The sequence below is a fragment of the Gorilla gorilla genome, chromosome X, assembly GCF_029281585.2.
Source record: "Gorilla gorilla gorilla isolate KB3781 chromosome X, NHGRI_mGorGor1-v2.1_pri, whole genome shotgun sequence".
NCBI lineage: Eukaryota > Metazoa > Chordata > Mammalia > Primates > Hominidae > Gorilla > Gorilla gorilla.
The window spans coordinates 63,014,578-63,042,115 of record NC_073247.2 but is presented as its reverse complement, the minus strand read 5'-3'; the positions used below and the strand labels follow the sequence as shown (position 1 = coordinate 63,042,115).

At 49.1% G+C, this 27,538-nt stretch overlaps 1 protein-coding gene across 30 annotated transcripts in view; it reads right to left on the bottom strand.

The window, feature by feature from the left end:
* Positions 1–1,600: 1,600 nt before the first annotated feature.
* FAM156A (family with sequence similarity 156 member A) overlaps positions 1,601–27,538 on the bottom strand; it is a 31,934-nt gene continuing 5,996 nt past the window's right edge. Inside the window, exons 1-6 of one of the 30 annotated variants that reach the window (XR_010132544.1) lie at positions 22,390–25,957; positions 21,575–21,648; positions 20,455–20,547; positions 19,190–19,379; positions 7,489–13,985; positions 1,601–6,319 (exon numbers count right to left, since the gene is read on the bottom strand). Coding sequence is in view for 14 of the 30 variants with exons in the window: in XM_063703148.1 (XP_063559218.1) it covers positions 13,227–13,868 (642 nt within the window). In the remaining 16 variants the exon portion in view is untranslated. Of the gene's footprint in view, positions 6,320–7,488; positions 13,986–19,189; positions 19,380–20,454; positions 20,548–21,574; positions 25,958–27,538 lie in introns of those variants that run through there. The other 29 variants (XR_010132545.1, XR_010132547.1, XR_010132542.1 and 26 more) reach the window with 29 other exon arrangements.

The following is a 27,538-nucleotide window of genomic DNA, read 5'->3' as shown; positions in this document are numbered from 1 at the left end:
CCCCCCCCCCCCCCGCCAGAAGGCGGCAACTCAGGCTCCAGGACCAGCCGGTTCACACGCCAGGGAAGGAGAAAAAAAAAAAACGGCCTCTTCCATCGGAAAACGATGGGCAGCGTTTTTTCGCTCGCGAAGGGCGGGGCGGAAGGCGAGCAGGGCCACTCCACAGTGCAACATTGCCACCTGCCGGCGAAAGAAACCGAACGCCACCAACCGCAGAGAAAATTGCATCTTCTCCACTACTTTTCGGCACCAAGCCCTGAGAGCTCCACTGGGGCAGGAAAGGAGAGCGACGAACAGAGAAGGGACTGGAACGGGCCGCGATGGCTCCGGCGAACAGGGAAGAGGGACTCACCCCTGCACAAAAGCCTCCCCTAGTCACGCCCTCGGAACCACAGCAACTGCGCAATAAGCTCCTGCGGCGCCAGACACCCCCACTAGTCCCGCCCTCGGAACCATAGCATCCGGGCAGAAAGTTCCTGCGCCGTCGGAAAAACGCAGTCCAGAGGGCGGGGATGGCCTAGGATTGACGAGCTCTGGGCCTGCGCGTCGGAGCCCGGGGAGGTCGGCTCGTCTCCTTATCGGGGTTCGCCGCAGGATTCCTTCCCTACGGTTAGGAGCTGACGGCTGAGGGACACGACTGCCCAGCCGCCCCGCGTTCGAGACCTGTGCCAGTCCCAGAGCCATTCTCCTCCCATCCAGTCAGCCTTTGAACACGCTTCCCACGTGGCACACCCCGTCTTCCCCGCAGCCCTTAATCCGCCGATTCTCCCTGGCGATCTCAGCGTCCCCAGGGGCTGACCAGGCCACTGCCAGAACCCCTATGTCTTCAGGGGTCTCCTGCCCACCTTCATGCCCTTGGCCTCAGGAAAGACTGCGCCCCTCCACGATGTGCAGTAAAGGATGGGCGCCCTGCCTCTCAGGAGCTGAGCACTGATGAGAAAAAATGCCTTACTTATTATTGTACCTTTCTCCATGACCAAGAGAGATTGCTTCTCACTTTCACTGTCATCCTACCTCCATTGCTAACATACCCCCCAACAATGCTAGGAACCCTCTTCCATTTCAGTGGCCTACCCTAAGGATTCATCGAGAAGACAGAAGCAATCCACTGGGAACTCTTAGGGCTTCCCAAGCCTGGTCTACCCGTGCCTGCCCTGGCATTCTCTGCCGCCCTTCTGCATACAGTGCTCCTAACTGAAGCCAGCTCCTCACCTCAGCTCAGGATCCCATACCTCCCACCTTCTCAGGGGCTTTGCTCCTGCAATGATCCCTCCTCCCTTCAAAGTCATCAACTGCCCCCTCTACGTTGGAGCACTCCACAAGCAAAGGAGGAAAAACCCACCCTCTCCCCACATGTCCTTCAGCAGCTGCTGGCACAGAATGTGCTGCCCTTCAACAAAAACTGCCTGGAGTTCTGAGGCCACGGCCTCCTCAACTCCCTTCAACAGGGCTTTTGTCCCTAATCTGTATTTTGGGGTGGCTGAGGTGGGAGGATCTCTTGAAACCAGGATTTTGAGGCTGCAGTGAGCTATGATTGTGCCACTATAGTCCAGCCTTGGTGACAGAACGAGAGGGTGTCTCAAAAAAAAAAAAAAAAAAAAAAAGAGAGAGAGAGAAACAAGAGGGAAAAATCTCCCCTTCTTCTTATAAGTAAGAAGCAGTAAACCTTTGGCTTACTGCTTTTTCCCTAGGCGTCCTTTCCTGGCTCTGGACACATTTTTTTGAATCCAAGCTCCATGGCTCAGGCCCTTGGAAACATATTCTACTGTTGTTCTGAACCAAGTACAAATTCCCAACTGTGACCTTCTTGACCTGGATATAACAGGGCAAGTCTGAGGTGAACATGAAAGGCAAGCCAAAGAAAGTGTCCTGTTCTGGTCACAGGGGGTAGGAGGTCCCCAGAGGCAGTGACAGAGTCAGACATCTCAGAGGAGGAAGGTGTGACAAGGGAGTGGAGAGAAGCTTCGAGTAAAAGAGGGTTTTACCTCATGCAAATTTGGAGCTCGTTTTGCAGAATGGCCCAGTAGCCTCTTTGGGCAGAGGGATGTCTGGAGTTGAGGAATTTCACTTTGTAGAGCTGATCTTGGTTCCTGCTGTTTTGGGAGACCTCAGCGCTCTACATTCTCTGAGAGGGGAATGTGGAAGTGGCTGATTCAAAACCCAGCGGTGCTACCATGAAGCAAGCATAAGCCAGATAGGAGCTAGGAGACCCTGCAGCTGAGGCTGTGGAGTGGACAGCACTGGTCAGGGGTCGGGGAGAGCATGAGGCCCTGACTCAGAAGGGTCTGCTAGATGCCAGTACAGGTGGGCTGAGGTCAAGTCAGTCAGGGAGCACAAGGTCCTGATCAAGATGAGAGAGAGAGAGACAAAAATGCAAGTTACGCCAGCCTCACGCATGGGTGAGCAGGGCAGCGTCGCCAGCAGGACCTGGGGACAAGAGTGAGCCTTCCCTCAGAACCCACCGAGGACACTGCAGTCAACATACAATGTCATAGGCCCCTTCCCACATCACCATGGAGACTCAAAAGCCATATATGCCCCTTCCCCATCTTGGACAAGAGTAGGGAGGTGGGGTGGCAATCCAAGAGACTGATCATTTTCGCCAAAACAGATTGAGCATTTATACAAATGGACCGGTTACATGACAGCATCAGATGACACCAGATTAGACGAAAATCCAGTGCGTTTGTTTCCCCTTACTATCCAGTCCAGAGGGTGGACAAGCAAGACAAATGTCAAATCAGTCAGAGAGAATAAATAAGCCAGCGTGCTTGTGGGGTGTGAGGGGCTTGAGTGAGTTTGTTGCTCTCTGCATACCATTCCCTGCGATTCCTCCTCTGCACACCATTCCCTGCGACTCCTCCTCTGCACACCGTCTTATCAGTCCACAGTAGCAAGGGAATGGGACGTACTTGTCTTCCCTACTGTAACCCAGGACAATTTTAACCCCTCATAAGCAGACTCCCAAAACAGGACACAGAAAGAGCAAAGAATCTGACAGACACACAGAAGAGAGAAGCTGTCGTTCCCCTCCCCATGCAAGGCCAGGCCCTACTGTCCTTTATTAAGACAGAACCCATTTCCCAGGGCCTGAGCCATGGAGCTTGGAGTCAAAACATGTGTCTAGAGCCATGAAAGGAAGCCTAGAGAAAAAGCAGTAAGCCAAAGATTCTCATAAAAAGAAGGGTTTTTTTTCCCCTTCTTTTCTTTCTCTTTTTTTTTCTGTCACCTAGGATGGAGTACAGTAGCATGACTGTAGCTCACTGCAGCGTCAAAACTCCTGGGCTCAAGAGATCCTCCCACCTCAACCACCCCAGTAGCTGGGAGTACAATCTTGCACGACCACAGCCGGCTAATGTTTTTATTCTTTGTAGAGATGAGGTCTCATTATGTTGGCCAGGCTGGTCTCAAACTCCTGGGCTCAAGCATCCTCCAGCCTCAGCCTCCCAAATGACTGGGATTACTGGTGTGTACCAGTGTGCATGGCTGCCACCTCTTCTTTAATCATCTGAGATGATATTAACTCCCCATAAATAGACCCTCCCCAAACAGAGCACAGAAAGAGGAGAAAACCAGACACACACAGAGAGTGGAGCAGCCAATGAGCATGTCACCGAGGTGAGCAGGGCCTCCTTGAGGGCCATCATTGACATCCCCAGCCATGCCGGGCTCCAGTGTTCTTTATTAAGATAGACCCCACTTCCCAGGAACTGAGCCCTGGAGGGTGGAGTGAAACAATGTTTCTACAGACAGAGAATGACGCCTGGAGCAAATGCAGCAAGCCAAAATTTCTTATTAAAAGAAGGAGGGCTTTTTTCCTTCCTATTTCTTTCAAATGTACATAATGCCAGTTTCCTCCCAAGAGTTGAAAGGTACAGGGGAGAACTTCAGTGGCTCCTGACAGACCCAAGAATTGTCTCCCATTGTTGTATCCTGGCAGAAACTCATTCTCCAAGGCAGAACCTCCTCATTTCTCACAGACACCATGCGCCCTAGTGCACTGGCATGGCCCTTTGGGCAGGTCTCGCTTCTCCACCCCGGGGCAAGTCAGCTGTCTTGGGCCCCGTTGAGTGTTTTCATTTAATAATAGAACTCGGTTACTAACAGAAGCAGCCGCCACAGTTAGGCAGCAAAAACAAAATCAGTAATAGCACTCTTACTTCACGTGGAGCTGTAAGATTTAGAAAACATTTATATACGCATTGCCTGATTCGGTTTTGTTTTTTTTTTTTTGATATAAGGTCTTGCTCTGTCACCCAGGCTGGAGTGCAGTCGTGCAAACATACATCACTACAGCCTTGAACTCGGCTCAAGCCATCCTCCCACCTCAGCCTCTCGAGTACCTGGAACTCCGAGGCCACTCCACCACTTCCAGATCCTGATTGGGCTCTTGACGCTGAGAAAATCATGACTTCTACAGCACTTCTTCACGCCCCAGCAGCGCTCTGAGGCCGAAGAGTCTGGCAAATGCACACCAGGAACCAGACCCAGAGAGGCTCCCGGGGCCCTTGTGTCTCATCCTGGGATCTCTAAAGGGGTCAATTTGGAGGAAGGGCGTGCTTCTCCTCTTGTCACATTCATGCCCCATGTGGTCCCCTTTTCTTATAGGGGGTACCACCCAGGTAGACACCCGGAGACACCCCCCCCCCCCACCGCCCAAAGAGAGTTTAAGGAGCTTTGCAATGACGAGTTTCCTTGACAAAGACCTTCAGTTCCCGATGGCACCTGGGCTGTGGCCAGGTAGTGATGGCCGGAATCTTTCTTGCATCGCACCTGCTCCTTCACTGGGGAACATACCCCACCATTATTTATGGTGGCCTGGTACAGGTGGCTCGCTGCAAGATATCTGAACCTCCAGACTCGGGGCTCTCCTTGCATTTGCAAAGAATACTGGAACACGGGGCCCCTCGCAGTTCCCATGGAGAACTCCCAGGGGAGTTCTGTTGTGTCACCCTGTGGCTAAGTCTCTCTGATCCTCCCTTGAAGGGCCCAAAAGCACAGCCTCCTCACCACGAGGGATAACACTTTGAGGCCACTCTCACGATAGGGCTTAGGTTTACAGAGGCTGGAAATCCATCCTGGCCAGGGCCACAGACACGAACAACCTCTTCTGGCTTCTGATGGCTCCTCGTGCTTCTATGGTCTCAAGCAAAGAAACCTCCTCACACCAGGCATTCGGTGTGAATCTCCAGACCAAGTGCCCCCATGTACCCAGCCCCTTCCATCACCCCAACTCCAAGCCCCATAGGTCCACCACTCTCATCACAAGACTGCTCTGTGCTCCCCCAGCGGGACTCCTCCTCCCTCTTGCGACCTTTGCCCTGGACACTCCTCATTCTGTAGGTGACCCTGGGTGCCCACATGGCCACCCAGACTTGGTTCTGTCCTTCTCCGCTTGTGTGCTGATGGATTCCTGCATCACGAACTCCACCAGGAAAATCCCAGCTGAGCCCCAGAGCCCCCACAGGGCATGGTTTCAGGAGCATGTCCACTCAGATATCCCACAAGCCCAACAAATCAGCGGATGACCCCCAACTGTGTCCCTTGTCTCATGGGTTGGCACCGCCATCCACTCAGTTCCTGAACCCCAGAACCTAGGAATACTGCCAGGTTGGCTGCAGATCACCCCGTGACTCTGCTGCAAGCCTCTGGAAAAAGCCAACCATGACCTCCACATTGCCACAGATGAGCAAAGAGTCTCCCGTGAAGGCTTTGTATTGGCAGAGACTCTCTACAGGCATCCGAGTGGAGGCCCAGACCCTGGCTTGGGTGGCCCCCACAGGGAAGGCCAAAGAGCAGACCCGGGCCCTGTAATGTATCTCAGAGACTGAAATGCTCATCTCCTCCGAGAACTCAGCAGATAACCTCCAAATCCCTAAATCGGGACATAGCAGTAGGAGCCCATCATTTAGAGACACAGAGGTTAATATTCAGAAGAAATAGCTGAAGAAAAAAAAGAAGTTTGCGGAGGTGGGTCTCCACGGGTGCAACACATGAAACAAGGGACTGCTGAATTGTATTTTTCATCGTACATTTCCTAGTCCTATATGGCCCTTTAAGCAGAAGGATTAATCTGATATCACTAATTATAATAACATGTGAAAAATGCATCTCAACACAATAAGTAAGCCTGGGAGCTGATTCATCCACATCAGCTAATACAAATCTGAGCCATCTCTAGATTCAAGGAATGATAGTGCAATGTCTCGTGAACGTATCTATGCAGTGTTTTACTCACCTTGAAAATAACTACCATATGATCCAGTAATCTCACTTCTGGGTATTGATAGTCCAGATACTCCCCATGTTCTTTGCAGCACTATTCATAATAAGCAAGATATAAAAACAACCTAAGTGTTCATTGATGGATGAATAAAGAAAATGTGGTATATACATACAATGGAATATTATTCAGCCTTAAAAAGAAGGAAATTCTGACATTTGTGACAACATGGATGGACCTTGAGAACATTATGCTAAGTGAATATGCCAGACACATACTGTGCGACCTCACTTATATGTGGAATCTAAAATAGTTAAACTTATATAAACAGAGAGTAGAACGGTGGTTGCCAGGGGCTGGTTGGGGCAGGGAATGGAGGGTTGATGGTCAAAGTTGCAAAGTTTCAGTTATGTAAGATAAAGAAGTTCTAGAGATCTACTACATAGCATAATGCCTATAGCTAAAAACACTGTATTGTATACTTCAAATTTACTAAAAGAGTAGATTTTTGGCTAAGTGTTCTTATCACACACACACACAATAATAATAATATTAATAATAATAATAGTAATAAAAAAGAGGGTGTGTGGAAAGTTAAAAAAAGAAAAAGAAAATAACTCGAGCATAGGAGACCCTCACCAGAAACAACAATAAATTTCACTGGCAAATGCAGCATGTTAACGTGAAAATTTTGATTTCAGGAATATAGAGGAAGGCGAGCAGTGTCAGCTGTAAAACACGCACTCACATTACTTTGAATGTTTTTGACCTTTCCTTAGCCCGGGAAATCTATTAGCCCTAGAAACTGCCAGCATAGCAGGGAGCAAAGACGTCCTGCTTTCCCTTTGGCGAGGGACCTTGTGTTTCAGATATGCTTTACTTCCTATGAGGATGGCTCCGTTTCTGCAGCTGCCACCTCGTCTTTCATAAGAGGAGTTATAAAATGATACTCATGCTGGGGCCACATTCCAGACCTGCTAAGTCAGACTCTCTGGGGATGGGGTCCGGCATTTGCTCTTGGACAAATGCTCCACGAGAGACCTGATGCACAGCTGACGTTGAGAGACATAAGCACACACTCCCTTTCACCTGCCCTGATTTTTAAATATAACCTTGGACTTCATAGCCTTGTTTGTAGTTAATGAATTGGGAAAAAAAAGTAGGGGTTGCCTTCTCTTTCAAGAGCATCTTTTGACATATTTATTCTACAGCCACGTCTAGAGCAATTTCAAGGACTTAGGAGGGTGGTTATGCCACAGCTTTACCTTTCCGACCTGATGCTCGGCAGGCCCAGGAGAGGGAGAAGAGCCTTGCAGGTGGAAAGGGGTCGAGAGTTCCGTTGTCTTGGTAACCGTGCTGCCACTCATCCCAATGGGGTGCTCAGCTCCGGCAGGGGCCCTGTGGGTGAGACACCACCCCTCCCCACTCTGGCTGTCTTCCTGTGCTCAGAGGTTGAAGCTAAGGGCTGAGGTTGGTTACCAGGGAAACTGAAGCCAGGTCCTTGAGATTGGTGAACAGAAAAACCGGCAGTGGAATTCAGGACGTAGCATGGATTATGGGAGCCAGCCCACAGACAGAGGATTGACAGTCACTAGTGCATGCACCCACAGGGTGCCTGCGCAGGAACGCGTGCACACCGCACACAGACACACACGTAGACATGTGCACTCACCAGCACTCCCTCTGCCCAGGTGTGCACAGTCTATCTGGCTGGAGCATCAAGTGCACGTGGAGGAGCCAGGCGACCAGGCAGGACATGTAGGCAGGACGCGGAACAGGGAAAGAGAGGGGATGTTGCTTACTGTTGTAGAAAGAAATGACTGCATACCCTTTCCTCCGTGACTTACGGTCACACTTGCACTACATTTTTTAAATGGCTTTACTAAGGTATAATTTGCTTGCCACAAACTTCACGTACCTAAAGGGAATAACACAGTGAGTTTTAGTAAATTTACACAGTTTTGCAGCCCTCACCACTATCCAGTTTCAGAATACTTCCATCACCCCAGAAAGATCGCTGGTACCCACTAGCAGCAGTCAATCCCCATTACTTTACCTCCAGGCCCACCCAGGCAACTAGCAAGCTCCTTTCTCTCTCTTTAGAGCTGCCTCTCTGGGCATTTCCTATAAACTGACTTGTGCAATAAGTGGTCTTCTGTGTCTGACATCTGTCAATTAGCATAATGTCTTGGAGGCTCAAACGTGCATCAGTAGTGTGTTCTTTGTCACGGCTCAGTAACATTTGGCTGTACGGATATACCACTTCTTTATCCCTTTACTGATTGGTAGACATTTGGCTTGTTTCCACTCTGGGGCCTTCCTGCAAAATGCTGCGGTGAACATCTGAGCACATGTCTTTGTGTAGACATGATTTTATCACTAATGGGTGTCAGATATTGTCAAATACTTTTCTCTGTCTATGAAGATGATGATATAGTTCCCGTCCTCTATTATATTAACAGGGTGGATTACCTTGACTGAAATTTGAATGTTAAGCCAATCTTGCATTCCTAGAATAAATGTCACTTGGTCATGTTGCATAACCCACTGTATGTGTCGCTGGATTGGGGTTTGTTAATATTTTGTTGGGGATTTTTGCACGCATATTCATGATGGATATTGGTTTATGGTATTCTTCTGCTGTCTCTGGCACTATTATTATTATTATTTTATTATTGTTTTTGAGACAAGTCTTGCTCTGTCACCCAGGCTGGAGTGCAGTGGTGCGCTCTGGGCTCACTGCAACCTCTGCCTCCCAGGTTCATGCAATTCTCCTGCCTCTGCCTCCCGAGTAGCTGGGAATACAGGTGCCCACCTGTATTCAGGTACTCAGCTAATTTTTGTATTTTCAGTAGAGTCGGGGTTTCACCATGTTGGCCAGGCTGGTCACAAACTCCTGACCTCAGGTGGTCCGCCCACCTCAGACTCCCAACATGTTGGGATTACAGGCGTGAGCCACCACGCCCAGCCTCTATCTGCCTTTAGTAGCAGGGTAATACAATTTTCAAAGGATAAGTTGGGAAATGTTCCCTCCTCTATAGTCTAAAAGAATCTGTGAAGGGTTGGCATTATGTATTTTGTAAATGTTGGACAGACTTCACCAATGAGGCAGTGGAGCCTAGACTGTCCCTAGTGGGAAGATTTTTAATGTAGTCTTTCTATTTCCTTACATTCTCCGGGTCTACTCAGATGTCCCATGTGCTCACTGCATTTGCACCTTTCTCTGTCCCAATCCTCTCTCGCCTGCTGGTGCCTTTGGTTTGGTCTCTACTCTAGAATGTCGCATGCTGGACACCTGTGGACATCACAGGACTGCAGATCCTGGTCTGTAACTTGGGATAGTATGGTGTCTCAGACATGACCCCCAAGTCCCATCCACCCCCCATACACAGGTACAGGGACAAAGACCTGGAGGTGAGGATGTGGAGGGTGTGCCGAGTGCCTCAGTTACCTCCACCCACCCACCTTCCATGCCTGTTCCTGGAGACCCTGTGGCATTGTGCATCTGTGACCTCCCTGAGCAAGCCCCTGATGCCTGCTTTTTTCCAACTCAGATCCCTCTCACTCCTTTCATCTCCTGAGACTGGGACCACATGGGATCAACCACCTGTTCTCTGACACAACGATGCGTATCTGCTAGCATTTCAATATTTGTGTTCCCTCCAAAACTCACAGTGAAATTAATCCCCACTGCAACAGTGTTGGGAGGTGTGGAATAACAGCAGGTGTTTAGGCCATCACGGCAGAGCCCTCGTGAGTGAATGAATGCTGCTATGAAAAGAGCTTGCAGAAGTGGGTTTGCTCTCTCTTTTCCTCTTCTGCTATGTGAGGACATAACATTCTCCCCGGCTTGTCCTTCCACCTTTTGCCACGTGAGGAAATACCAGGAAGACTCTTGCCAGATACCAGATACTGGTACCTTTGTTTTGGACTTCTCAGCATCCAGGGTCGCCAGAAATAAATTTGTTTCCATTACAAATTGCCAGCTGTCTTGGTCCATTTTGCTTTGCTATAACAGAATACCTGAGACTCAGTAATTTCTAAAGAAAATGGGAGGCCAGGCACGGTGGCTCATGCCTGTTAATCCCAGCATTCTGGGAGGCCAAGGTAGGAGGAACACTTTCAGGCCTGAAGTTCGAGATCTGCCTGGGCAACACGGCCAGACGCTATCTCTACAAAACATTTAAAAATCAGCCTGGCATGGCAGTACATCCTTGAGCTACTTGGGAGGCTCAGGTGGGAGGATCCCACCTGAGTTCAAGGCTGTAGTGAGCCATGATCGTGCCACTCCACTCTCGTCGGCAACAGAGCATCACCTGGTCTCTTAAAAAAAAATAAAATAAATAAATCTTTTAAAAAGAAAAAGTTGGTTTATCTGGCTCACAATTCTGGTGGCTGAAACATTCATTTTTGGGCAACTGCATCTGGTGAGGGCCTCGGGCTGCTTCAACTCATGGTGGAAAGTGGAAGGAGAGCCGGCGTGTGCAACGAGATCACATGGAAAGAAGGAAGGGAGAGAGAATCCAGGGAGGCCAGAATCTTGTGAACAATCCACTCTCCTGCGAACTAATCCATACCTGTGAGAGTAAGAACTCAGCCCAGCAGGATGGCATCACAGGACACTGACTCATTCATGAGGGATCCCCACCACGACCCAAACACCTCCCACTAGGACCCACCTCCCAACACTGCAGCAATGAGGATTCAACTTCAACCTGACTCTTGGTGGGGATAAACACACCATATCCAATCCAGAGCACCCAGCCTGTTGTATTTCATGATATAGTGGAAGGACACAGACTAAGATGGGGTCGGATCTCTCTCCCTGATGAATCGCTCAATCCCCCGGAGCGGGGCTACCTCTGCAACTCCTCCTCACCTCCCCACCACGACAGTCGACGTAGCCCAGAAGGGAGACAGGCAAGGTGAGAAAATGGAAACCCTGATGGTTGCTGAAATGATGACTGTCACTGGCAGCACGGACCTGGTGTGCTTGCTGGGCTGACTGAGGAGGTCCGCAGAGAGCATCTGAGTGGTTGGGGAGTGAGACAAAGGCATGCATCTCTGGCCACCACTTTAGGACCTGCACAAACTCTCCACAAGGTGGGGATGATTGTACCTGGCCCACGGCACTGTGTGGAGGATTCAGCAATGGATCTCACCAAGACTTGGTGCTACCAACTATGAAATGAGCACCAAAGCCCGGCTCTAGGCACTTCACCCACAGCCTTCACAGAGGTGAACTGCTGAAGGGGGGCCAGCTCCGATCCCAGCCTACCTAGATTCGGGTGCTAGTTCTACCTCTTACTGCCTGTGCCACCGTGGGCTAGTTCCCTAACTTCTCTGGTGTTCTGCTTTCGAAATTCATAAAGCGGAACTGAAAATGTTGCTAGAGGATGGGTGTGTGGGAGTGGAGGAAGGCAGCTGACATATGGAAATGGGGAAAATACCATCAGAACCCTAGGAAACATCAGCCAAAGGGCAACGCCTCGAACCCCTTTGAAACCCTCCTGGATTCACTGGTCTCCACTTAGACCTTTGTGTTTCAAGAAGGAATAGCCCTGCTTTTTTTTCCCCTTCTCCCCTGGAGCTAGGTCAGTTCAACTGTCGACTCTCTCATGAGATCTCAGCATCAGAATCCAAGACACTTACCTGTTTTCAAGCCACTTCTGTCGGCAGGAGATGCGTAGACTTTTGCCGCAAGACAGCTCTGGGGACTACCTAAAACAGACTGACACAAAGCAGAATTTGTTTTCAGTTCAGAGGAGTCACATGGGTACTGGCTGGGTTCACATCTCAGGATTCTGCAGAGGTTAAAAAAAAAGGTAGATTTAGTCATTTGTGCCTCCTGAAATTAAAAGACACACATGTCTAAATCCCAATAAGATGTTGGAAGAACCCAAGGATGCTCTGGTTCTCACAAAGCAGGTGCAAACTGCTGCTCAGTTTCACCCACCCGGGCCCACCACACAGCAAGCAATGGCACCGCAGCCCCTAAGCCAGGGCACCAGCACCAACACGCAGGGCTCTCACCGTGGGCGGCGGACTCTGCTTCCACGTCTCCTGTGCACAGGAAGCCTCTCTTCAAAGCCATGGCCCTGCCTCGCTGGTCTCGATGCTGGTCCCGCTGCAGGGCTCAAACAGTGACTGGGCTGTGTTCTCTGGTGCCCTCCCTCCCCCGTTCCCAGTCTCCACAGCACAGAGCTTCCCTCAATAAACCCGGATCCCCTGCTGGGAGATTTCAAGGTAACCAGCTCAGATCTAATGAGAAACAAACCAATACTGAGGAACAAACCTGAATTCTACACCCATTTTCCATTCCTACATATATTTATTTGGTATTGATGATGAGGAACCCCATCAAAAATTCCTGTAAGGGAGACTACTACTCGACGGTTAGGGGTATTGCAACATTTACATACATGTAGCTTATCACATATGTAAACATTTACACAAATAGTACAGCGGTGAACCACCAAGTTCTCATTCCACATTCCTTTCCCACACTGCGTTTACCTGCCCATTCTTGAAACTGGATCTCAGGGCAGCACATTGCATTTCAACAGGCCTAGTGCTGCTTCTCAGAGGCAGTCAACTCAATGGTGCAAAAGCACAGGACAGCGACAAGGCATTCACACTACACAGACATGTGATCTCTTACTGACAGCAGGAAGGGAGAGAGATGGAGATCCCGGGTGGGAAAGCGACAACATGCATCACAGGAGCCATGTGAGATGCGGCGAGGACCGCTGGTACGCAGCGTCCCTTGCCAAGGAATGCCTCACAGCCATCCGAGAATGACAGGCACGAAACATGAGGACCTTCCTCGGGTCGGTCAAGCATCATGCTGGGAGGATTCCCACGTGTCCCGGTACACAGGTCCTGGCACTCATCCGACCACAGCTTGCTGTTTGGTCCCCAAAATGGGCCCACACCCAGGCGCTGCCAACACGGCAGCTCCGTCTGAGTCCCTTCGGGTCTCCATCCCATGGGGGTGCACGTCTCAGTTTTCCTCTAACCACTGCTTGAGCAGCCTCTGAAACATTATTTTGCTCTCCTGCTGCCTCTCTCGCTGGCGCTTCTCCTCTGTCTCCTGTGGCTGGAGTGCCGCTTCAGGCAGAGGCCCGGGCTGGTTGGTGCCTAGGCTGAGAGTCAAGCCACTGAGGCCCTGCACCAGCGTCTCCCAGGAGGAGGGATGTGGGGCCCTGTTGCTCTCCCCAGGGATCCCAGAAAGATTCGGCCTGTGGCTCTGGCAGTATCGACATTCACATCGGAATCGATTCTGACTTCTGTCACCTAACGGGGAGATTCTGGCTTCCCTCCCAACAGCATAGGGGGCCATGTGATCGCGGTGTCTCCTCCTCACATGCCGCAGGAATGCTTTCTTCCTCTGAAGGAACTCCAGCCTCTCCCACCGCCGCTCTTCCAGGGTCTTCTCCTCTCTGTACCGCTGGCGGAGCAGCCCCTCTGGGAGAGGCACAGCCTGGCTGGGGCCAGGACCGGGGCTCAGGTTACTGAGGCCCATCATCGGCTGTTCTGAGTACGAAGGCTGAGAGGGCGCTGGACCTTCCTGGGAAGTCTCTGCAGCTGTCATCAGGGAAGATTTGGAAGGCGATGCTGGATTCCATTTCTGGAGTGGATCCATGGAGGTCTGGTCCCAGCTGGAAGCTCCGCCAGGCCCTTGGGTCCAGAAAAGGAGGTGAAGCTGGAGGTTCTCAGACACCAAGAAGGTGGCGAGGAATGTGTGCGGGCAGAACCCAGACTGCAACGCAAGGTGATAAGACAAGAAAACACAGAATTATTCATCTTACTCAACCTCTCTGTCCCTCCACTTCCTGTGTGTAGAATGGGGATTATAGAGAGACCCTGTCCTAGGCTTCTTCTGAGGATGATGTGAGATCATACATCTCACCAGCTTAGAATATTAATGCCATCTAATAAAGGATTTAGAAATGATACCAATTAATGCACCCACGTGACACGGGGTGCAAAAGGATGCGATGCAGTTCGACGATGTCAACTCCCTGCTGACATTTTCCAACCCCTTCCCAAGCATCATTTGTAGAATAATCAATGTGTGACTCACAGGTGCTCTGCCCATGAGCGTTCATTTTCATCCACTCACAAGGGAGACTTTTACTCAACTGTAAGCGTTTGCACCATGGGGACACACCCTTTTGTATGTTCGCCTTCCTGACCACTGGGTTTGCATCTAGTCGAAAAGGCTGCTCACGCCTATGGAAATCGTTTCCAAATTCCTAGTGTGGATAAGAATTTATTTTGCTAAACAACAGAAGCATAAACCCCCAGGAGACTTCAAACAGAAAAACACATAGATGAATTCAATTAATCCAGAAAAAAAAAAAAGCTAGTTCTTTGAAGTGATCAATGAAATTGATACACCCGTGGCAGGACTGGCTGGGAAAAAAGAGGGCAAAGAAACAAGTTACCAATATCAGGAATGCAAGAAGAGATTTCACTCCAGACCCAGAAAACAGAAAAGGGTCAATATGGTAAGAATACACGCAACTCTACAGATTCACATTCCACAGGTCAGAGGAAATGTAGCACATACTTGAAAACCACAAGCTACGGAAACTCACACAGGATGGATTTCAAACACTGAACTGTGCGCACAGTCCTATATGTTTTAAAGAAGTTGAATTCACAGGCAAACACATTTGCAAAAAGATCTCTGGGCCAAGACAGTTTCACTGGCCAAGTCTACCAAACGTTTAATGAAGAAATATCACCAACTTACACAACTTCTTCTAGGAAACAAAGCAGAGGGAATGCGCCCCACTGATTTTATGAGGCCAGCACCGCAGGGATACCAAGAAAAGGACAGACCAGTATTCTTTCCTAATACAGGCACCAAAGTATTGAACAAAACCTAGCAGTTTGAATTGAGCAATATGTGAGAAGAATAATAAGCCACGATCAAGTGGGTTTTATAGCGGGAATGCAAGGGTTGTTCTTCCCACACCTGAAAATCAATCAATGTAACCCACAGATTGAGAGATCAGATGAAGAACAAAAATGACAGGATCACATCAAGCTATGCAGAAAAACCATTTGATAAGATTCAAAGTCCACTGGTGATATAAAAGCTCTAGCACACTAGGAACACAAGACAACTTCCTCAACCTGAAAAAGGGCGTGTACAGTCAAACCTACAACTAACAAGCCACTTAATGGTCAACGACTGGATGCTTTCTGCCTAAGGATGAGAACCAGGCAAGGACGTCCACTCTCACCACAGCTATTCAACGTCACGCTGAGGCCTAGTCAGTGCTATAATGCCAGAAGGATCACGGCACACACTGGAGAAAGCAAGAAACCAAAGTACTCCTTTTCATGGGTCCTGTGATCGTCTACATGAAACAACCAATGTATCTCCCCCAGACTCTCAGAGCTAATAAGAGCTTAGTGCTCATTAATGAGAGCTTAGCAGCGATACAGGAGAGAAACTCAACACACGGAAAACAATCCTATGAGTAACTGGAAACCTAAATTTAAGAAATAATACTGTTTTACAAAAGCTACAAACACAATGAAATGGTTATGTATAAAGCTAAAATACGTGGACGGGGTCTGTATGCCCAAAACTATTAAACGGTAATGAAAAAATCAAAGAAGATTTAGTTAAATGGAGAGAAACAATGTGTTCCCATATTTAAAGACCCAAAAAAGTTAACAGTCCATTGTCCCCAACTTGATCTGTAGAATGAATGCAGTGCCTGCCAATCAGAATCCTTGAGGGACATTTGCATGCATAAACAAGCAGATTCTACAATTCACGTGGAATATCTGATGTTTCAAAAAGCAGAAGGTATTTTAGAGAGATGATATTATCAGATTTTCAGATTTGCTCTAAAGCTGTAATAATCGAGATTGCTGGCTTACAGGGGTAGACGAGTAGATCCATGGAATAAAATAGAGTCCATGAATCCATCCATAGAAATGCGTCCAATGAGTTTTGACATGGGTGTGAGAGGGAATCCAATGGAGAAGGGATAAGCTTTTCAATACATGAGGTGGCCTATCCTTATGCAAAAAGATGCACCTCAACCTCAACCTTTACACGCAATTAAGGAAAAAGGGTTCAGAGACCTACACGCCAAAGTTCAATACTATGACTTTTGGTAGAAACCGTAGGAGGACATCTTTGTGAGGGGAGGCTAGGACATGACCTGAGATGCATGATCCATGGAAAGGAAAGATGGATGGATAGGAGTTTGGCAAAATTTAAAACTCTGGCTCTGGCCGGGCGTGGTGGCTCCTGCCTGTAATCCCAACACTTCGGGAGGCCAAGGTGGGCAGATCACTAGAGTTCAGTTGTTCGAGACCAGCCTGGCCAACATGGTGAAACCCTGTCTCTACCAAAAAATACAAAAATTACCTGGCATGGTGGCACATACCTGTAGTCCCCAGCTACTGGGGAGGCTGAGGCAGGAGAATTGCTCGACCCAGGAGGCAGAGGCTGCAGTGAGCCGAGATCGAGCCACTGCCCTCCAGTCTGGGCGACATAGCGAGCCCCTGTCTCTAAATAAATAAATAGAACAGAATAGAACAGAATAGAATAGGATAGAATAGGATAGAATACAATAGAATAGAATAGAATAGGATAGGATAGGATAGGATGCGATGCGATGCGATGCGATGCGATGCGATGCGATGCGATGCGATGCGATACGATACGATACAACACAACACAATACAACACAACACAACTTTGGCTGTGTAAGAGCCAGTGTGTTCAGAGAATGAAAATCAAAGCTGCACCACTAGGAGGAAATGTTTGAGAATCACCAACCTGACAGATCTTATATCCAAAATACATGGCGCGTTTTCAAAACTCCACAATAAGAAAATCAACACCCCAACTAGAAAATGGGGGAAAGACTTGAATGGGAGTGCAAGAAACCATATTTAACATAATTCAGCCTTAGGGGAATGCAAATTAACACCATGGAGACTGGCAAGGCCAAGCGAGAACATGTTGGGTGACTGGAACTCTCACACTTTGCAGCTGGGAGGGCGAAATAGCACAGCAACTTTGAGAAGCAGTTTGGCAGTTTCTTGTAAGTCAAACAGATGTTTACCATAGGACCCAGCCATCCCACTCCTGGGTATCTACCCTAGAGAAATGAAAACTTAGGTTCACAAAAAAGCCCGCACTGAATTGTAAAAGCGGCTCGATGCGAAACTGCCCCACACTGGACAGAGGAAAATGTCATTCAGTAGAAGGATGGCTGAACACCTGTGGTCTTCCACACAGTGAAACTGGCTTCATGAAAAAACAATAGCCTGTGACAGAGGCATCTGACACTCATCCGAGATGTTCGTCGGGCCAAAAGAAGGAAGCCCGCCTCACAAGGCCACAAACTGTATGGTGTCATTGACATAACACTCTCCCCAAGACAAAACTAGAGGGAAGGAAACAGATCACTTTACACCAGGGATGATGGATGAAGAAGGGGTAACCGCAATGGGGCAGTTCCAGGGAGCGTCCTGGGGTGATGGGACTGTTCTGGATCCCGACTGTGGTGGTGGTGACAAGAATGTATGCCCGTGTCAAAGCTCACAGAACTGTACTCCTGAGGGAAAAAAGTCAATCTTGCTGTAGGTTAAGTGGAAAAACCCAATGGCATATTTTGCGATAAGGGTAGCTCTCTGTATTGTTTTGATAAATACATCTTGGATGAGTGCAACCAAAAATTGACATTAAATGCTAAATGGAAACTTTAGATCAGCCTCCCAGGCTCTATTCTTTTGACAAACGTGGAAACCAAGAATTCACTAGTTTTCTTCAGAGGATACTGGTCCTCTGAATGTTTATTCACCAAATCGTGGCTATCAGCACACACTGGGGCAAGAAAGACAGAACCGTATCAGGAACAGTTTGAATATGTACTGAACACAAACATATATAAACACACACACACACATCCCAGAAAGAGTTCTTAACTTTTCAGAAATTGCAATCTATCTTTCCTACGAGTTAGTTCCCTGACATCCTTTGGGCCACCACTATCTGACACAAACAGTTAATGTGTGAAACGTTTGGAAAATGATCTTAACCCAATTATCTCCCAGCCAATTCTCATGTGTCACAAGGACTCTCTCAGGATCTATTTCTACATGTAGAAAGCCAATTCTCAGAGAGAGAAAAGACCTTACAACCCCCATCCCCCACGTTTCTTTTGTTGTTTTGTTTGTTTGTCTGAGGCAGGGACTCGCTCTGTTACCTAGTCTGGTGTGCAGTGGCAAAACCTCGGCTCATTGAAACCTCTGCTTCCTGGGCTCAAGGGATCCTCCAGTCTCAGACGCCTGAGCAGCTTGCACTACAGGCGTGAGCCACCATGCCCGGCTAATTTTTGTATTTTTTGTAGAGACGGGGTTTTGCCATGTTGCCTAGGCTGGTCTGGAACTCCTGAGCTCCACATGATCTGCATGCCTCAGCCTCCCAGAGTGCTGGGATTATAGGCGTGAGCCACTGTTCCCAGCCACAAACACTTTTATGAGAAGAAATGTGAGCCGGGTGTGGTGGCTCATGCCTGCAATCCCAGCACTTTGGAAGGCCGAGGCAGGCAGATCACCTGAGGTCAGGGGTTTGAGACCAGCCTGGCCAACATGGCGAAACACCATCTCTACGGAAAATACAAAAAAATTAGCTGGGTGTGGTGGTGGGCACCTGTAATCCCAGGTAATAGAGAGGTTGAGGCAGGAGAATCACTTGAACCCAGGAGGCGGAGGTTGCAGTAAGCCGAGATTGCACCACTGCACTCCAGTCTGGGCAACGGAGCAAGACTCTGTCTCAAAAAAAAAAAAAAAAAGAAAAAGAAAAAGAAAAAAAAGAAATGGGAAGATTCTGGAGACATCAACTGACAACCGGCCTGCATAGTCATCGCTCTCTTTTCTCTCTTTCTCCCTCCAGCAATTTTGTGAAATGAAACATTTTACCGTCCTATGTGTAGGTTCATCCAGAGATTCTCAAACCACACCCATGGAGTTGCTCATGATCCCTGACAGAGGCATTAAGGACAGTGAGGCCTAGAGAAGTCCGTTGTGTGTGCGGAGGGGAGCAGCTGCAGCAATACATGTGACTTCCCTTCCTTCATCATCTCACCAATGTCATTTCTTCAACAGGCACCTGCCCCCAGGTAAAAGACCTTGTATCAAAAATCTCTGCATGAAACACCACAGCCTCAAGTTTCCTGCATCATGTCATGCAGCTACTGAAGAGAGAGAAGGACTACTGGAGACAGGGAACCCAGACAGTTTACCGGTCAGACCTTCAGCATGAGAGGTGATGTCTCTGGGTACCAATCCCTCGCTGTGATGGTTTTATCAGTCAACTCGGCCAGGCTTGGTGCCTGGCCCCTTTTGGTCAAATGCTACTCTAGTTGTTGCTGGGAAGGTATTTGTGGACATGATTAACATTTACAATCACGCTGGGCACAGTGGCTCACGCCTGTAATCCCTGCTTCGGGAGGCTGACGCGGGTGGATCACTTGAGGTCAGCAGTTCGAGACCAGCCTGGCCACCGGGGTGAAACCCCATCTCTACTAAAAATAAAAATTAGCCGGGTATAGTGATGGGTGCCTGTAGTTTGGGACTGCCATGGCCATTGGCAAGACTTTCACCTCTCATTCACCCTGCATGACTCAGCTGAGATAGCACTTCTCCCAGGAAGCCTTCTCCAAGCTCCTAAAACGCCCTGTATTTCCCCTGTCCCAGCCCCAATCCCACTCAGCTGTCAACAGATGGTTATTTCTCTGTCAACCCACTAGCCCAGGAGCTGACAGAGGCCAGGGACTTTGTCTTGTTCACCCATCACAGAGCCTTGAGCCCAGTGGACACTCACAAATATCTATCAAATGAAACAAGAAGGATGTGGGGCCCGTGATAAACATCTCACTGAGAATGTCAAGTCAACCCTGCAGAATCCATATTTTCCCACGTTGCAAAGGCAGAAATTCCTGCATGGAGAGGTCAAGTAACTTCCCTCAGATCACACAACCACTCAGGGACAGAATTCCCTCCCAGGTCTCCCTGACTGCAGATGAACACACCCCTGGTGGCATTGCCTCTCTGGGTGTTCAGCCTCCCCTGATACCTAAGCGAGAAAGTAATCCTGAGGGAAGAGTTCAGACGGCAGAGTCCTAGCGGCTGACCCGCATGTCCACAGCTGCCCGGGGATCGGGTGCAATGCTGCGAATCCTTACCGTCACCTCCTCCTGGCCAGTTCTGTTCCCATGCCAGAAATGCTGCACCGAGCGCACCTCTCACACTCCCCACTCTCATTCGCTTCAATTCTCCTGTGCGGAAGGAGAAAGAGAACAGCTAAGCAAATGAATCCAGACTACGCCCTGCAGATGAGCGCCAGGAAGAGCTTTGTGTTTCTTTTCAAAATTAAGCCAGTCCCATGTGATGCTTTTTTCAATCTTCCACAATAATATGAGATAATAAAATGCATTTATTTCAGTTTAAAGATACAGATTTCATTTAATAATCCCAATTAAATATGGACTTTTTTTTTTTTTTTTGAGACAGTCTCACTGTGTCGCCCAGGCTGGAGTGCAGTGGCATGATCTCAGCTCACTGCAACCTCCGTCTCCTGGTTTAAAGCAATTCTCCTGCCTCAGCCTCTGGAGTAGCTGGGATTACAAGCACCCGCCACCACACCCGGCTCATATTTGTATTTTTAGTAGAGACGGGGTTTCACCACGGTGGCCAGGCTGGTCGCGAACTCCTGACCTTGTGATCTGCCCACGTCGGCTTCCCAAAGTGCTGAGATTACAGGCGTGAGCCACCACGCCCGGCCACATGGACTTTTTTCTAGAAGTGGCAAAATCCTACAGCAAAATGTCTAAGGTCTGTGCAAGTTCTCTGGGTGCTGAAAACCGTGCTCCTAGTCTTGTGCCATGTCATGGCAAAGGAATCTAACTCCTAGCCACACAACGCCACACAGATTGAGGAAAGAGTCTGTCCTACACATGACTTGCAGATGTTCTACATTTTTGATGCCTACACAGATCATCTCTATCCTACTGGGTCTGGAGTGGAAGAGATACAATTTTTAGCAGCTTTGTAACAAAAGAACAGGTAGTCAGTAAAGCCAGCAATGCCCACTTTCAAGAAAGAAAGAAGAAAATGAAGACAGCAGTGAAGCGTGGTGCTGGCATCAGGGGTCTCCCAGCAGGTGAGTACACAGAAAAGCAGCGGGACTACAACCGGGAGTCCAGGGAGGGGAACAGGGGAGGGACCAAGAAGAGTGGCCAGAGCAGCAAGAGGAAGACAAGGAGCAAGTCCGCTCTGGCGAGAATGGAGCTTGCCTAGACTCACCCAAGGCAGTCAGGTCGCTGGGTTCACAAGGTCGATGCTGTGGGTGTAGGCCGAGTGACTGCTACACCTCTCACCTACAAAAGAAAATAACCTCACTGGCCAGGTCACATTCCTCCAGGTATTTACTGAGGGCTCACTCCATTCAGCGGTGCCTTCAGTGAATTATCCAATGCAGCCCCATCCCAAGGACGTGTCTTAATCTGAGGAATAAAATATTGTCCAAGGAGCCAGGAATGGTGGCTCACGCCTCTAATCCAAGCACTTTGGGAGGCTGAGGTGGGAGGACTGCTTCAGCCCAGGAGTTTGAGGCCAGCCTGAGCAACAGGGCGAGACCACCATCTCAACAAAAAATTTAAAAAATTAGCCAGGCATGATGCTGCACAGCTATGGTCCCAGCTACTGGGGAGGCTGAGGTGGGACGATCACTTGAACTCAGGAGGTTGAGGCCAGTGCAGTCCAACCTGGGTGACACGGTGAGTCCATCTGAAATCACAAAACAAAACAAAAAGACAACTATGGCAGGCATGAGACGGGGGTACTTCTGACACAGAGGAAGTCAAAATCACCATAGCCCAGGTGGTCAGGAACAGCTTCTCCCAGGGCATGCTATGATATATATTCTCATCCCCAGTTGCAGATGAGGTAACAGGATCAGAGAGGTTAAGCAACTCACTCAAGGTCACACATCTAGGGAGTGGTGGTGACCATTTCTCACTGAGGTCTGCTGAAATACAAAAGTCACTCCACCATTTGTGACACCAATCTCTCTTTATATTGTCACCCGTTTTAATTCGCACTCATAGACATATACTTACCTGTGGCTCTCCTTAGTTTCATATTCTCATAAGCGGCTACACACGGTATAGATTTCGTTTTAGCACATCAGGCCTTTCCCTTAAAGAACCTGAATTTCCCGTGCCCGGCACGATTGCCCAGCCCAGAACTGAACACTTATCTCAAATTAATCTTCCAACCACACACCAAGGAAAGAAAATGGATTACTGCCACGTAGAGATTTAATTTGGGTATTTCACGAATTCTGAACTACGATTTGAAATGTAACCACTGTCCAACCAGAAACAGTAAAAACAGTGCTTCCCTATGAAAAGTATTCACAGGACATTTTATTAAATGCCAAAGCATTCCAGGTAAGACACACTGCCCGTTTTATAGGAAGTTGTTGAGATTCTGCTCCTAAGAATACAGTAGTCCTTTCTCTCTCCACTGCTAGTGCCCTGATAAGCTCAGCCAACCAAGGCCATTCGCTTTTCCATTTGCAAGCAAACACACCAAACTACCCTCACACCCACGCACAAATCCAACGCACCCAACGGGTCAGTGAGTAGAGGGAAATGGTATTGGAGATGCAGATGGGAATCTGTGGCTACTCAGAGCACCACATTTCTGATGGCGGAGAGGGCTACCGCCCAGGGTCGCCTGTACTCCAGCAAGGTGGACGGCGGAGAGGCCCTCCTTCTCCAAACATGAGACCCTGCAGCTTGTGCGGCTACTGGACACAAATGGCCTGGACCATTCATTGCGCACGAATGCAGCAATCACACCGCCCATTAAACGCATGTCTAGTCGTATTTCACATTACGACCGTCCCTCTGTCACACGTCGGAGAAAGGGTTTGTCGGACGGACGGTTTGTTTCAATAGGGGCAATGCAGTCCTCCTTGAAAACCCTCCAGTCACTGTCTCCTGCTGTGCGATGGGAGAGGAGGTGGGGAGGGAGGTGATGCCAAGGACACGGTGATTTCTGAACCCGCTGAACACTGATCCTAGCCCAAGTGTAGTCCCGCCGGCTACCAATGCCCACGGCATCCTCTTTCTCCGCTGAAAAAGGCCACCCCCAAGTAGGGAACGAGAACAACGCCACCCCCAGAGTGCACGACCGCCATTCCCACACCGGGGAGATATGGACGACGTGGAAAATCACCCGCTTCCTTCGAAAGCCCCACTCCCGGCCAGCCCAACCCAGGGATTCGAGTCCCAAGACACCCTGGCCTGTGCTAGGGACGGCCTCGGTCTCGGCCTCTCGCTCTGTCTCTCTCCCACCCCCCGCTCTCAGTCTCTCCCGCGCGCTCGCTCGCTCTCCGTCTCTCTCGGGCTCTCTCACGCGCGTTCTCGCTCCGGAGCCGGTTCCCGCCGTCCAAGCGCCAACGCGGCGCCTCGTTTCCTCTGCCCTGGAAACGCAGCGCCGCCCGCTCGTAATTGAAGGGTTAAGACCATCGAGAGGAGCCGCCCTCCGGCGGGCTAGAGGCGCCGCAGCGCGGAAGGGGGCGCCGGCGAGGATGTGCTCACGTCACAGGGATGCGACGCCGCTGAGAAACTGAACCTTTGATTGGCTGCCGCGGACCGCCGGAGCCGGAAGACGGAGCGGTTGGGTGGCTTCTCGCGACCCACGCCACTCGGGTGGACTGCGAGGGGAGAAGGCGTGGAGGTCATCCCTTCCGGAGGTGCGCCGCGGCGTTCCCGGAGCGGCTTCTCTGAAGCGTGGCTTGTGGACTGCCGAATGCTTCCGGAGGCCATGGGAAGACGCTCCCTGTAGCGGACGTGACTTCCCGGGCGAGGGACGTGGGAACTGGGCTGGAGGGTTGGGAGGCGGCCGACTTCTCCTGTGATTGGCTGGGAGTTTTGAGCTAGGGCGCGCCGCTGAGAACCGACAGGTGCTGTTTCTTTTTTTTTTTTTTACTGTTTTTGCATGAATGATAAATGCACCTTGGTGAAGACAGAAACCAAACAATCCAATACATTGAAATTATTCAGGCTACTGCCTTAGGGAGAGCGCCCCAGAAGTGGAAATCACACTGTTGGGGTAACCGGGGCGGGGCGGGGGTGTCTTTTACTTTCGTAGGAAGGAGTACACCGGTTTCAGTGGGGAGATTTATGGGGCAGGGTTGTTTTTTTTTTTTTAATCGGCAGAAGTCTCAGCCAGCTGAACAGGGAATGTTTCTCTCTGTGCCTAGCTACTTTTAGGAGGACAGACTTCCCGTCTAAGTGAATCATTTGTGACACCCTACCTTGTTTTAACCTGAGTGACTCTTTCCTAGCAGAGAGAGCCGGACAGACTCCATTTTAGTTTCTTCACTTCCAGTCCCCTTTATCCCCCTTAAGGGAATAACTAGTGCAAGCTGACTCCAAGCACATCCAAGAATACACCTGCTGGTAAGATATTGAGGCAGGCTGTACCAACAGCTCGGGAACGTGCTCGGCGGAAGGTACCTAAAAGCCCCTGCATTTATCTCTTAATCATAGTTTAAGCCCCTGCACCTGGAACTGTTTATTTTTTGTAACTGCTTCTATAACCAATTAGTTTTTTTTTTTTTTTTAACTTTTTGCCTATTCTGCTTCTGTAAAATTGCTTCAGCTAAACTCCCCCCTCCCCTGCTTAGACCACGATATAAAAACAAAACTAGCCCCTTCCTTGGGGCCGAGAGAATTTTGAGCGTTAGCTGCCTCTAGGTCGCCAGCTAATAAAGGTCCCCTTAATTTGTGTCAAAGTGTGGCGTTTCTCTATAACTCGCTTGGTTACAACACATTCATGAGACAAAAGAACAAGGACTGGTGGTGTCTGCCATCTGGGAGTCACGGCACAGAGTGGACAGACAGCATCCCTTATCTAAGTCTCATGGAGAATAATTGGTCCTGTGTGGTCAGTGACTTCCCAGAACACGAAAGTTTACAGAGATTTCTTTACCGTGGCGTATTTCAGGAGTCAAGTGACACGCAACAATGTCTGTCCTAGCAGATACATGGATAGTAGATTCCTTTTTAACCCTGGAAGAAGCCGCCTCGTGAACAGCAGTTTATGAAGGAAGGAAACATGAACCATTCTCCCAGAATATTATCATTTCATTTTACAAATGAAGTAACTGAGCCACAAAGAGATTAAGTAACCTCCCCAAAGTCATACAAGAAATAAATGGTGGAGTCTCGATTTAAATCCAGGTGTCTGTGACTTCATCCCCTTCGTGCTGTGCAGCCACACACTGTCATTTCCAAATCCACACATGTGGCTCGATTCTCTCCCTGGATCTACAGATTTCTTCCGCCAACTGACAACCCCACAGGCCCGTTGCACTCACCTCCCATCCAGCATCCTGGGCAGTGGGAGATGGCTTCCCAGAGAAGAGAGTGTTAGAGATCCTGGGTCCCAAATGCCCTACCCAGCCCCTGGAGGGAGAGGTGGGCTTCAAGAGGAAGTTTAGAAGATTTAAAGAGAGTTTATTTGTCTGAGGGACAGGCTGATGGGCTATTACAGCACACACGTGATAATAAACACCTGTTACTTTGAATTTATGTATTTACTTATTTGTTTAGTATTGGCAATACATGCCGAATGGTGGTGATACCCAAAGCAGACAGGTAAAATCAAGCCACTGTATGGGCAAGTCGAGACATTCCCATTTTACTTGGGAAGACCTGACAAGAAAATACCACTCTGCAGTATAAAAGGAGAACATTCTCCTAGACTCAACAAATGAAACTAATTAGTTATTTTTTCTAATTATTCTTATTCTCCTATTACAGATGAGGCACGGTAAGCACAGGGAGGTTAGGTCAGCTCTGCGAAGTCATTCAAGTCATAAGTCGTTGAGTCCCATAGCAAGTACTGCTCAGCATGTCCCAAAGTGAACGCACCCATCCCCACTCTCAGCACGCCTGCCCCTCCTCCTGTGCTGCCTGACTCAGTGACAGGCACCACCCTCTACCCAGCAGCTTGGGCCAAAGATCTTGAAAGCCATCCTTGATTGCTGCCTCTTACCACCCCCACAGTTGACCGAGCCTGGCCAGTTAGACCTCCCAAGTTTTTCTAAGTGAGACCTTGACACTGACTCCTCTCCATCACCACAGGAAGTTCCCTAGTCCCAGTCACCCTCATCTCCCTCCTTGATGACCACCAACAATTCATAGCTCATCTTGCTGCCAGTCTTGACCCCTTCCCACGCATTCTCTGTCCCAGTGAGTGGGGCACCTTTCTTGACTGCTAATCTGGTCACGTCAAACCTTTTCAAATTCTACTAGGGCTGCCTGCTGCCCTTAGGATAAAGTCCAGCCTCCTGGATTAGGGGTATCAGGCCCCAGCTACTACCAGGCCTCTCTCTCTCTAGCGTGCACGCTCGCTCTCTCGCTGTCTCTCTCTCGTGTCTGCCGCCTCACATCCGCCCTTCCCTCTGTCTGGCCTGCACTTGCTCCATCAACCGCTGCCTGATTGCTCCTTACCTTCAGCTCTCAAGTGAAGGAGAGAAAATTATACTTTACCTAGGGAGCAACTGGATGAAAAGGCATGCTTAGTGGGTTTGATATTTTTACTGAATAGCACATGATGGGGATTCATGAAAATTCCCCCAGTGGGCCAACCAACTGGAATGTCACGTGAGAGTAGGGTTTTTAGGAAAAGTTTACTTGCAAAAATAGGATGCAGGAAGGTAACTGAGGAAGGTGACAGGTTCATTTGCCTGACTGTAGCAATTATTTCACTGTGTGTGTGTGTGTATAACAACATGTTTTATACCTTAAATATATACAATAAAAACAATAATAATAAAGATACACAACATAGATCTCTCCTTCATTCCTATAGACTCATCATGTGTGAACATGGAGTTTGAAATTGTGGCCCCAGGTTCAGTACCATGAAGTGATGTGGGCTGAGGACCTGCCTCACAGCTGGTTCTTCCTGCCATAGAGTGAACTGTGAGGCTTCGCTTCATTCACTACAGCCTGTTATTTCAGCTCCTAGCATTGCACACCTGAATATGAATGGAAGTGTCTGCTTTGGACATATGGACAATAAAAGAGAAAAGATGGAAATGGCCCTGGTCCTGCCACCATCAGCCCAAGCCCAAACCCTGGCTGGAGGGTAGACTGGACTCCCACTGTCCTGGCACGCTGGCCTGCACACTGATGTGCCTCTAACATGGCACAGTGTGAATGGCTCTCCCTGGAGCCTGGTTGT